The sequence below is a fragment of the Sapajus apella genome, unplaced genomic scaffold (genome assembly GCF_009761245.1).
Source record: "Sapajus apella isolate SASKATOON/1434 unplaced genomic scaffold, GSC_monkey_1.0 scaffold189, whole genome shotgun sequence".
Classification (NCBI taxonomy): Eukaryota; Metazoa; Chordata; class Mammalia; order Primates; family Cebidae; genus Sapajus; species Sapajus apella.
In genome coordinates, this window is record NW_022437129.1 from 239,398 (window position 1) to 250,775 (window position 11,378).

General features: G+C 54.9%; 2 protein-coding genes across 3 annotated transcripts in view; one reads left to right on the forward strand and one right to left on the reverse strand.

The window, feature by feature from the left end:
• Positions 1-369: 369 nt before the first annotated feature.
• LOC116543556 (TBC1 domain family member 25-like) lies at positions 370-1,162 on the reverse strand. The gene has a single exon (XM_032269214.1). It carries the CDS (start codon positions 995-997, stop codon positions 425-427), a length of 573 nt encoding a protein of 190 aa, XP_032125105.1. The 5' UTR covers positions 998-1,162; the 3' UTR covers positions 370-424.
• A 6,707-nt stretch (positions 1,163-7,869) lies between these two features.
• The window catches only part of ALDH3A1 (aldehyde dehydrogenase 3 family member A1), a 10,093-nt gene continuing 6,584 nt past the window's right edge, over positions 7,870-11,378 (forward strand). Inside the window, exons 1-2 of one of the 2 annotated variants that reach the window (XM_032269161.1) lie at positions 7,870-7,986; positions 10,730-10,913. In XM_032269161.1, coding sequence (XP_032125052.1) covers positions 10,752-10,913 — 162 coding nt within the window. In that variant the 5' untranslated portion in view covers positions 7,870-7,986; positions 10,730-10,751. The remainder of the gene's footprint in view (positions 7,987-10,729; positions 10,914-11,378) is intronic. The other variant, XM_032269160.1, reaches the window with a different exon arrangement.

Here is an 11,378-nt window from a genome sequence, read left to right on the forward strand (position 1 = left end):
AGAAACAGGCTGGGCATGGTGGCTCATGCCTGTAATCCCAGCACTTTGGGAGGCCAGGTGGGCGGATCACCTGAGGTCGGGAGTTTGAGACCAGCCTGACCAACATGGAGAAACCTATCTCTACTAAAAATATTTTAAAAATCAACCGGGTGTGGTGGTGGGTGCCTGTAATCCCAGCTACTCAGAAGTCTGAGGCAGGAGAATCTCTCGAACCCAGGAGGCGGAGGTAGCGGTGAGCCGGGATCATGCCATTGCACTCCAGCCTGGGCAACAAGCATAAAACTCGGTCTCAAAAAAAACCAAACCAAACCAAAACAAAAAAACAGAAGCAGAATAGACAGGGCGTGGCCTCTGGGGGGCAGCGTCGAAGCACAGCCCCACATACTTAGGCCTGGGGGAGGAAGGGCTCTATGCTCCAACAGGTCTAGGGATGGCATGCAGGGAGGGGGGTTCTCATGTGTTGGCCCTCGTGGCACAGAATGGAGATCTGGTGTGGCTGATGGTGGGCCTGATCACGATGCGGCTGTAGCCTCAACCCCTCCTCTGAGTCCCTCACCTCGGACTGCAGGTAATCAGCAAAGAGAGCCCCGGCACAGCACAGGACATGCCCCAGGTGGTGTTTTGGCACAAAGCTGTCTAAGCACGTGGCCAGCTCATTGTCATCCAGCCCATTGAGCAGGATGTGGTCGTGGTGTTCCAGCAGGATGGCCAGGCAGAGGAACAGCATAAATGGGTTCCCCTGGCCAGACTCCTGGGGGGACTTCCCAGGGTCTTTCTGGGAGCCCACCTCTTGAACCAAGGGGGATCCTACAGCCATGTTACCAGCGGCAGATGCCTCCTGGGTGGATGGTGGAGATGAGGAAGGTGGGGAATCGGGGTGGGAAAAGGAGGAGAGCAGAGGGTTTGGGGAGTTTGGCAAAGGCTTGGAGAGGGACTTGGAGCTCATAAGGGCGGCTGGGTGGGGCAGCTGGACCAGAGGGTTCCTCCTGAAGCCCATGTTATCCCTGAGTTGTTGGAGGCCAGGCCATCCGGGATGGCTTGCTCAGGTGGCGTCCCCGATACCAGGCCCCTGGCTAGCTGTGGTCAGGTGGTCAGTGGAATCTTCAAAGGTGCTACCTCCTGCTGGCGCTGTGGCTCACGCCTGTCATCCCAGCTCTTAGGGAGGCAGAAGTGGGAGGATAGCTTGAGCCCAGGAATTCGAGACCTGCCTGGACAATGCAGTGAGACCCCGTTCTCCACAAAAAGGAACAAAGTCAAAAAACAAAGGTACTACTTCCTCCACCGGCAGGTCTCGGCATGTGCCTGTCACACGGGGCACCCCCTGCAGCCGCCAAAAACAATGTCTGCCACTTGGCTGGGGGATCCAACCAGTTCTTCCTCATATTCAGGAGGATCGGGGGGCAGTGACCTTCAGATGACTTCAGTATGCGGAGGGCATCGTCGAAGGCGAACTCACGCTTGAGCTCCAGCAGCAAATTCAGAGGAAAAGCAAAGACTTTTGTTCCTTCTCTATTATAATAGGAAAACAAAACTCAAAGGACCTATATAGTTTAAGTACCAAAAAAACCTACAAACTAATAAAAATAGAAATCAATGAGCTAGGAAACCAACATGCATCTCATTCATACTTCCATTGGAATGGATAAGCAACCCCACGCATGGACTGGTCTCTGCAAGCGCTGACAAGACAGACCTGAGCTCATGGTAACTTCCGTTTCCCTGGATGGGAGCAGTAGACACGTACAAGACTAGGAATGAGAACAGAATTTGGAGAAAACTGTATTCCACACTCTGGCAATACATTTGTAAACCTGGGAGGAAAGGACCCCCCAGGATATGAGTCTCCTCAAGGGGACGCCGAGGTCAGATCCTTGGGTGAAACTTGGCTCAATCACTCACCAGCTGTGTGACCTTATGCAAGTCCCTTAGCGTCCTTGTGCTTCAGTTCCACGTCTGTCATATGGAAGTAATGCTAGTTCCTACCTCCTGGGTACTTGTGAGGACCGACGGACTTCATGCGTGGAAGTGCTCAGACCTGGCACACAGCAAAGGGTCCGGAAGGGGTGGAGTTGCCGTGTTGGCACACAGGCTGTGCATCTGAGATAAATTAATGTGCATTTCCACTTGCATTTGTAAAATCAACTCTTGAGGGATTCAGAGTAAATAATAAAACAATACAAATCTTAACAGAAAATGAGGAATTAATCCTGGGGCAAGGAGGACCCTCCTAACCTAAATGAAAACAAGAGAGTTCTATTTAGCTATATAAAATCTTTTATATAGCAAAAGATGCCATAAATAAAGTTTGTGGACAAGATGCGTTCAGGAAAATACTAGTGATACAGATGGCTGTAATATGCAAACAGCTCCTAGACACCCGCAAGGAATGCACACACGTCTATCAAGAAACAGACAAATGCCAACGGCCATTGCACAGTGAGGAGTGCGCCAATCACCGGGCGGCAGGGAAACGGCAGAGAACGTCGCCCACTGCCAGGCCGGCCGAAGTTACAACAGCCCCTTAGGGTGGCCGCCTCGGTGGACAGCCGCCGGCAACACCTGTGAAGACTGACGAAGCCAGCGTCCCTGGGATCTAACACACAGAAATACACACGCCAGGACACGCAAGGCGGGCCATGGAGCACTGACCCACAGTGGATGGCAAAGCGGTCTCCCATCCACGGGACCCTGCGGCTGCTTGCCCGCTCAACATGCTCACCACGGCTTTCACATGGTCGGGAGGAGGGATGGACCCCAGCTCCCAGCCGCGCTGGAGGGAGTGGGGTCAGAAGATGCAGAAAAGAGTGTGTGATGAGGCTCCGCTTTTTTTTTTTTTTTTTTTTTTTTTGAGACCGAGTCTTTCTTCGTTGCCCAGGCTGGAGTGCAATGGCACAATCTCAGCCTCCTGAGGCCAGGATGGTCTTGATCTCCTGACCTCATGATCCGCCTGCTTTGGCCTCCCAAAGTGCTGGGATTGCACCTTGAGCCACCGTGCCCAGCTCCACAGCTCCCAGTGTCACGTACATTTTTACTTCGTGTATGTTGAATAAGCACTGAGAAAAACTTAGGGAAAACATTGGGGATTACTGATGAGAGACTCATATTGAGAAGGGGGCAAGCCAAGGAAGTACACAAGAAAAAGTCGGAGCTAAACAATGTGTATGATGTCTGTAAAACTACAGTTGTGTGATTATTGTGAAGAAATAAAACTTAAATTTTCTGGCCAGGTGCGGTGGCTCATTCCTGTAATCCAGCACTTTGGGAGGCCGAGGTGAGTGGATCATGAGATCAGGAGTTCAAGACCAGACCAGCCAACATGCTGAAACCTTGTCTCTACTAAAAAATATAAAAATTAGCTGGGCATGGTGGCTTGTGCCTGTGTCCCAGCTACTTGGGAGGCTGAGGTGGGAGAATTGCTTGAACTGGGACCCGGGAGGTGGAGGTTGCAGTGAGCCGAGATCCCCCACCTGCACTCCAGCCTGGGCTACAGAGCGAGACTCCATCTCAAAACAAAACAAAACAAAACAGACAAAAAACAAGAAAACCTTAAATTTTCTTTGCATTTTTTGAGTAAACATTATATTTCATGTGTGATGAGGACACATTCCATGTCTGTTAAGATCCAGGATGGGGCTTCCCAGGCCCCAAGAGCCTGGTAGCACCGACCCAAGCGTGCCCTGGCATGTCCTCCTGGCGTGCCCACTGTGTCCCTTGCAGAACGGCCGGGGCATGGGCTGGTCTCCAGAGCTTTGCGGCTGGGGCTGCGGCCAGGCAGTGACTCAGGCAGGTTCCGCCTGGGCTGGGAGGGCCGGGCATTCCTGCTGTGAGGCTGCCTGTGCCTAACTCACCATGACTTGCACTTTGCTGCCATCCTGCCTGGCAGGCTAACTTAGCCAGGATGACCCCACGTCCCCTCCAGCCAGCACTCATGCCGTCTGCCTCACAGGTGCCCTTTGTCCTTACTCAGCAGAGGCTTCCTGGGTGCCAGGGCCTGGGCCTGGGAGCCACAGTTTCCTGGGAGTGAGAAAGTCCAAGGGAGACAGGGCGAGGACTGGGGCCTTTGCAGCAGCTTGGGGGAGGCTCCCCTTGCTCACACTCACCTCCCCAGGCTGCAAACCTGCAGCTTCTCTGAAGCATGTTGTGGCTGCTTGTGCATTCAACATGCTTACCAGTATGCATGAAGCACTATGACTAGCGGCAGATAGAGAGTTGAAGAAGTCCCAGAAGTCCTTTCCTAAGTGCTTTCCTATGAGTCCTCGGAAGTTGCAGACACAGTGGGGGAAAGGGCCGTGGGCACAGCCAGTTCTGCTGATTTCATGCCTCTCCAAAGAGGGGCTCTGAAACAGTAGCTGACGGGCTGCTCTTGGCTGGTTACAGTGACTCGATCACAGCTCTCTGTGGTCTAACTCCTGGGCTCACGCGGTCCTCCCACCTCCGCTTTTCCAAGTAGCTGGGACTACAGGCGCGTGCCACCATGCCCAGCTGAGTTTTAAATTTTTTGTAGAGATAGGGTCTTGCTTTGTCACCAAGGCTGGTCTCAAATTCCTGGCCTCAAGAGATCCTCCTGCCTCAGCCTCCCAAAGTGCTGGGATTACAGGTGTGAGCCACTGTGCCTGGCTGAATACTAAGTAAGTATGTATTTGTACCCATTGAGCAAGCTCCCTTCATTCCTGCACCTCTCCACCTTCCCAGCCTGGTAACCACCAATCGACTCTCTATCTCCATGAGATCCACTTGTTTGGCTCCCACACAAGGGAGAACACGTGGTGTTTGTCTTCCTGAGGCATAGCTCTTTTAATCAATGGGGAGATCCCTGAGACCCACTGCCCAATTTTCTCCTTTCTACTCTTTTTTTTTGTTTTGTTTTTTTTTTGAGACACGGTCTACCTGTTCACTCTGTCACCCAGGCTGGAGTGTACTGGCACGATCACAGCTCTCAACCTCCCGCCTCAGACTCTCAAGTAGCTGGATGTATGCCACCATGCCAGGCTAACTTTTTTTTTTTTTTTTGAGATGAAGTCTTGCCTAGGCTGGAGTGCAATGGCGTGATCTCGGCTCACCGCAACCTCCGCCTCCTGGGTTCAAGCGATTCTCCTGCCTCAGCCTCCTGAGTAGCTGGGATTACAGGTGCGCGCCACCATGCCCAGCTAATTTTTGTATTTTTAGTAGAGACGGGGTTTCACCATGTTGACCAGGATGGTCTCAATCTCTTGACCTCGTGATCCGCCCGCCTCGGCCTCCCAAAGTGCTGGGATTACAGGCGTGAACCACCACTCCCGGCCTTCTTTGTAGATTTTAACTGCTCCTAGGCGTCTTGCTCTGGCGCCCACCACTACTGCTGCTGCTTTCCACGACACCCAGGCCACCTGACCTTTCCCGGGTGCCCTCGGCCCACCAGGCCCTGTCGTGGTCACTTTTCGACTCACTGCTGCATTGCGGGCTTTTGCTAGGTGCTTCCATGGTTCACCCAGGGGTGGGCCCCTGACACGATGAGTAGCTCTGAATGGCCTTCGGCCTCGCACTCTGCCCTCTACTGAAGGTCCACATTCCCAGGAGAGTCGGGGAGGCCCCTTGGGGAGCCCACCCCAACCCATGGCTGGCCTGGAGCAGGCACCTGATTGATCATCTCATCAAGTGGGAAGGGGTCACCTGCAAAGATAATCAGCTGCTGCTACCAGAAAAGGGGGAGAGGCTGGCACTGGCCTGGGCCCCCGCCTGGTCTTCCCCCTCTCAGGAGGCTCCCCACTCTGCATCTACCACCAGTCCAGGCCCCCCAGGTGCCAGGTCCTGCAGATGCTTCCTTCTGCTGTTTCTGGAATGTTTCCCATTCTGTTAGTCTTATTTGGGGGTCTCATCATTTCTTGCCTGCATTGCTAGAAGCTGCAGCTTTCGGTCTAGACCTTTCTCACACTGTGCCCTCCAGGGGGTTCTCTAAAACAAAAAACTATCAGATGTTTGTCTTTCTGATAAGCTCCTCAGTGCCCCGCACCCCCGCAGCCGGCCTGGCCCACAGGCCTCCGTGAGCCCCTGCCCCCGGAGCATCATTCCCCTCCCACACCTCCTGCGGCAACAGTGGACACATCACAGCTTTCCCGTGACGTCACGTTCCCTGCCTCTGCCTTTGCTTCTGCTCTTCCAAGCCCCCTTGCCGTTCCCTGCCCAACGCTTCTCACTCAGCTCTGATGATGTTCCCGCCCGAGGAGTCTCATCCCAGCCCCGCCAGCCTCCTCTGCCGATCTGGTCACTACAGTGTTCACATTATTTTGAAATTTCCTGTTTATTTCGGAGGAGGGAGGTGGACTTTTTCTGCGCCCCTTTGCTGTCTTTTACATTTTGTTTCATGAGCATATATTGCCTGTCTTAAAATGCACCAAACATTTACAAAATACAAGCTCATTAGCTCATTACAAAAAGTCAAATGTTGCTTAAGATGAAAACAGATCTTCAGTAATTCCACTCCCATCAGTTTTCCCGTCATGTTGGGGCCACCCTTCTGGTCCTTTCTTGCATGTTAGAGCCCACGTGTGTACATCTGCTGTCCATCTGTACACACGCGTGCACTCTAATATGCAAGAAAGGACTAGTCCATCTGTTGTTCGGTAAGCTGTTTTTTCTTTCTTTTCTTTTCTTTCTTTCTTCTTTTCTTTTTTTTTAGACAGAGTCTTGCTCTGTCATCCAGACTGGAGTGCCATGGCGCAATCTCGGCTCACCGCAACCTCTGCCTCCCGGTTTGGGTCAAGCAGTTCTCCTGCCTCAGCCTCCCAAGTAGGTGGGACTACAATCAATAAATATTTATTGAGCATCTACTATAAATGCTGTGCAGAGATTACAGCAGTGAAGAAATCAAATTCTAGCTGTCAGGAGTTAAGGGACAGGTAGCAAACAGACATACATGCTCCAGAGAAAGAATAATGGCGGAAGAGGACAGCGTTGCCAGGGGTCGGGGCTGTTTCCCGCCACATCGGAGCGGTGTGGGTGGATGGAGGGGAAGGACGTTCCAGGTGGAGAGAAGCAGGAGGGCCAGAGGACGTCCTCGGGACAGGTCGGCCACGATGGGGGCCTTGCGTTTCCCTGAGGGAAATGGGAAGCAAGGCCCCCATGCTGGTGAGCAGCCGGCAGGCGGGTGAGGGTGGCAGTAAGCGCCTGGTGAGAGGGGTGGCGAGTCCGCGGCTGCAGTGGGAGTGTGAGAGGTGACCACACGTGCCATTCCACGCCTGCCCCTCCTCACAGCGGGGTGCAGAGCAGGAGTCCGGCCAACATCTCTCAGACAGAGTGGAAAGGGCTTTCCAGACTCCTTCCTTCCCAAGCGTCTCTGGTTTCCTGGGGTCCACACAGAAGGAACTTCCCAGAGTTCTCACCCTCCTTGGCCCTCTTCTCACCTATTCAACAAGAGCGCAGATTCATGGACTGGAGACCCCCATCGAAAGCCCCCAGCGTGTGGCTCCCCAGTGTTAGGGTCCCTGTCTCCATGGGGCCCTGTGCACACTGGGGGATGGGAACGGCCCGGACAGTGGTGGCTGGGGGTGCCTTTCGTGGGAGCAGCATGCTCTCGCTGTGGCTCATGGCTCACCCCTGCCGGCCTTATGTAACCAGAGAACTTGGGGAACTGCATCTGGCAGCGGCAGTTTGGAAAGCTGGAAGTGCTCCACGCCAGGCTGAATCAATCAGCAGCCCCCACGCCCAGGGCAAACACCACAGGCTCTTTTGAAGACTGGATGTGTGCCCTGCCCAAGCCTTCAGACACATTCTTGGATTTCAGAAGCAAACAAAAGTAGACAGCCCGGGACCTAATCCCCAAAACCAGGGCTGTAGGGAGCAGAGGTCCAGATTACGCCACGCCCCGCATTTGAATATTGTTTATTCCTTCTCACGGAAACTTCCTGGGCAGGAACTCCGAGGGATCAATGAAGGGTGGTCCTTAAATACATGCCCTCTTGGCTCTTGTCATTCCAGGAGCCCCAGTTACCAGGAGAGGCTGTGTCAAAGGTAACCCTCTTCCCCCTTGCCTTATTTTTTCTCTTGTCTAGGTGGAGCCTGCACTAGGAGCAGGGGCCCTAAGTGTCGCAAGTCTCCCAGGGGGCTGGTCCCTGCCTCCGGGACCATCATCTCTGGAGCATCCTCCTGGACCTTTGGCAGCTCTGCGATCCCCCGAACCAGGAGGTGGAGGTCCAGGGACCCTCGGAGCAGGGACGCCACGGTGGCAGTGGGGTGAGAGGCCTTGATGGGCTGTGAGACTCCATCACTGGAGGGAAGGCGGCAGAGCCGAGTGCCAAATGCGCGAGCGGCCGACAGAGACGGATGTGGGTTCAAACCCTGGTGTGCCGCTTGCTGAGATCAGACAGAGCATTTAGCGTTTCTCAGTCTCCCTTTCCTCATCTATAAAACACATGCATCTCTGTTCATTCTTCATGGACATCACTGCAGCGCTTTTGTGAAGATGGAAGGCGATGAGGAGGGGAGGGGGTGTCAAGGGGGCAAAGTCAACACTGGCACAGATGAGAGGGACAGGGTGCAGGGATATTGGGTGCGAGGCAGCTGGCTCTGGGGAGGCTCCCATCCAGGTGCAGCTGAGACGTGAGGGGCTCTGGTCTCCACTCATCTCTGTGAAGCGGCACCTTTGTTAACCCGTCTCTCAGGGAAGTCCTGGGAAGGCCGTTCTGCCCAGAGACCACAGTTCTGAGTGGTGACACTGGGGTGCAAGGCCAGTCCCGTCCCATGCTCACCAGGTTCTTCCTACCTGGGCTGCCTCCCTTGATGGCCGGTGTCTAAGGCTGCTGCCCTGGTTTGACCTTACAAGGCTGGGGAGAGAAGCAGGACCTTCCTACAGGGCTGGGTTCGTGACCAGCAGGAGGGGCCTGGCCCATGGGGCTGAGAAGGTCCCAGTGAGGGGGCTTCCCCAGCCTCCTATCAGATCACAGGGAGGGGCCATAGAAGGGCAGCCTTAGAGCACCCCCGATGCCAGCAGGTCCCTCCTCCCTGTGCAGAAAGCCTGGGGCTGGGGGTCAGAAAGCCTGGAGAGGGGAGGCAGAGGAAGGATCGGAAGCCACTCCTTGGAATATAGGCAGGATCACAGTTCTATGTACAATGTAATTATGTATTACATGTGATAGATAAGGTTTAAAAAAATGGAAATATCCTGTTTTTGCTGAGGTTAAAAGTTACGCTGTGTCTGCAGGTGGGCTGATTATCTCTGAAAGGAGAGTAAGGAACTGGTAACAGTGGCCGCTCTGGGGGTGGCCCTGACAGCTGCTGGAGCAGGGAGGAGGGAGGTGGACTTTTTTCTGTGTCCCTTTGCTATCTTTTACACTTTGTTTTATGAGCATGTGTTGCCTGTCTTAAAATGCACCAAACATTTACAAAATACAGGCTAACTGCAAAAAGTCAAACATTGCTTAAGATGAAAACAGATCTTCAGTAATTCCACTCCCATCAGTTGTCCCGTCACGTTGGGGGCCACCCTTCCAGTCCTTTCTTGCATGTCAGAGCTCGTGTGTGTGCGCGCCCCAGTCCATCTGTTGTTCTGTAACCTGTTTTTTCTTTTCTTTAGACAGAGTCTTGCTCTGTCGCCCAGGCTGGAGTGCAATGGCACAATCTCTGCTCGCTGCAACCTCTGCCTCCCTGGTTGGGTCAAGCAATTCTCCTGCCTCAGCCTCCCAAGTAGCTGGGACTACAGATGCCCACCGTCACGCCCAGCTAATTTTTGTATTTTTAGTAGAGACGGGGTTTCACCATGTCGGCCAGGCTGGTTTTGAACTCCTGACCTGAAGTGATCCACCTACCTCGCCTCCCAAAGTGCCTTCTAAGATTGCAGGTGTCAGCCACTGCGCTAGGCCTGTAACCTGTTTTCTTTCTTATCCCCAGTGCCTGGGACACCCCTGGTGCAGAGACAGCCCCTACAAACATGCCGAACCACCCGCTCCTCCTTAGCCCTCAACATGCACAGTAATCCGTCACATGGGCGTGACAGGAGTCATTTCAACTGTCTCCTCCTGCGGACTTGCGTGTTTCCAATATTTCCCTGTTATAGTAAACAGTGACGACTTTCTTATTCGTGAATGTTTAGGAAAGGCTGTAGGACCTCTTTGTCACAGAGAAATATGTTTGAAAAGCTTTTGTCAGATATTGCCAAATTGCCCCCAGCGGGGCCATCGCAATTTGCCACTATGGTTTCGTGTATGGGTGGCAGGAATCGCCTCCATCCCTCTTTGTGGAAATCTACAGCTCTGTGAATCCTTGACGGGCATGAGTGTGCGTCTCCCGGGTGTGGCACGCATGGTTTAAACACCAAGCCTGTTCAGCTCTGCCAAGAAACCAGCGCATTTTAGAACAATGGATTAGGCAGGAGGGTTGGGCTAGGTTTTCCTTTATCGGCTTGGGTGTGGAATCGCGGCCTGTACCCCCTCAATCTACCTGGGGTGTGGGCCTGGGACTGTGCCACCAGCTCTGCAAGCAAGCAGCGGAGCCGGGGAGTCCGGGAAAGGCCCTGCCCCCAGCACGCTGCCAAGGGCCCTCAGCAGCAGTTCCGCTCCAGACGCGTGACGCTGCGGGTGTCGCCCGCTCAGGGGCGCAAGGCAGCGGGGGTCCCAGGCGTCTGAGCGTGCAGGAGAGGAGGCGAGGCAGAAAACGGACCTTCCAGAGGGAAGGCCATTTTCCGCAGGGCCGAGCCCGGGCCCAGACAAGTCGCCTTCCTATAGAATTCAGGGCGCGCCCTTGCCCCCCGCCGCTGCAGGCGCTCCCTGTCCCCGGGCACCATGAGCCAGATCAGCGAGACCGTGAGGCGCGCCCGCGCCGCCTTCAACTCGGGCCGGACCCGCCCGCTGCAGTTCCGGATCCAGCAGCTGGAGGCGCTGCGGCGCATGATCCAGGAGCGCGAGCAGGAGCTGGCGGGCGCGCTGGCCGCGGACCTGCACAAGGTGCCAGGCTGGGCGGCCGCCCTCCGCCAGGGTCCGCGCCACGCGGTGGGGGGGGTTGGGGGGGCGGTGCAACCCGGAGAGGTTCAGGAAGCCCCCGCTCCGCTGGCCTTTTCCTCCTGCCCCGGCCTCCGCGTCCCGCCCGCAGCGCCCCTATTTCAACTCCCCTGCTGCTCCTACACCCCGAACTTCTGCCCCCACCTATTCCTCAGCCCCACGCCCGACCACCTGATTCTCCACACCAGGAAACAGCGCAGCTTGGCACCCCGGAGGGCATGGGGGGCTCTTCCCTCCCTCTCCGTCCTCCCCGGGGCTGTTCAGACCCTCTCCCTGAGCAAGACCAGACGCCCCCGCATTCGCAGACCCCTGCTGCCCCCACATCCTGCCTGGGGTCCGGCGCTCCGGAGCCCATCCTCCCACCGACTACCTTCTTTGCTCCTGCACTTTTATTTTTTATTTTATTTTATT

Excerpts from the sequence above, each read along its gene's own strand:
- LOC116543556 (XM_032269214.1), bottom strand. The coding sequence starts at position 997 with ATGGGCTTCAGGAGGAACCCTCTGGTCCAGCTGCCCCACCCAGCCGCC.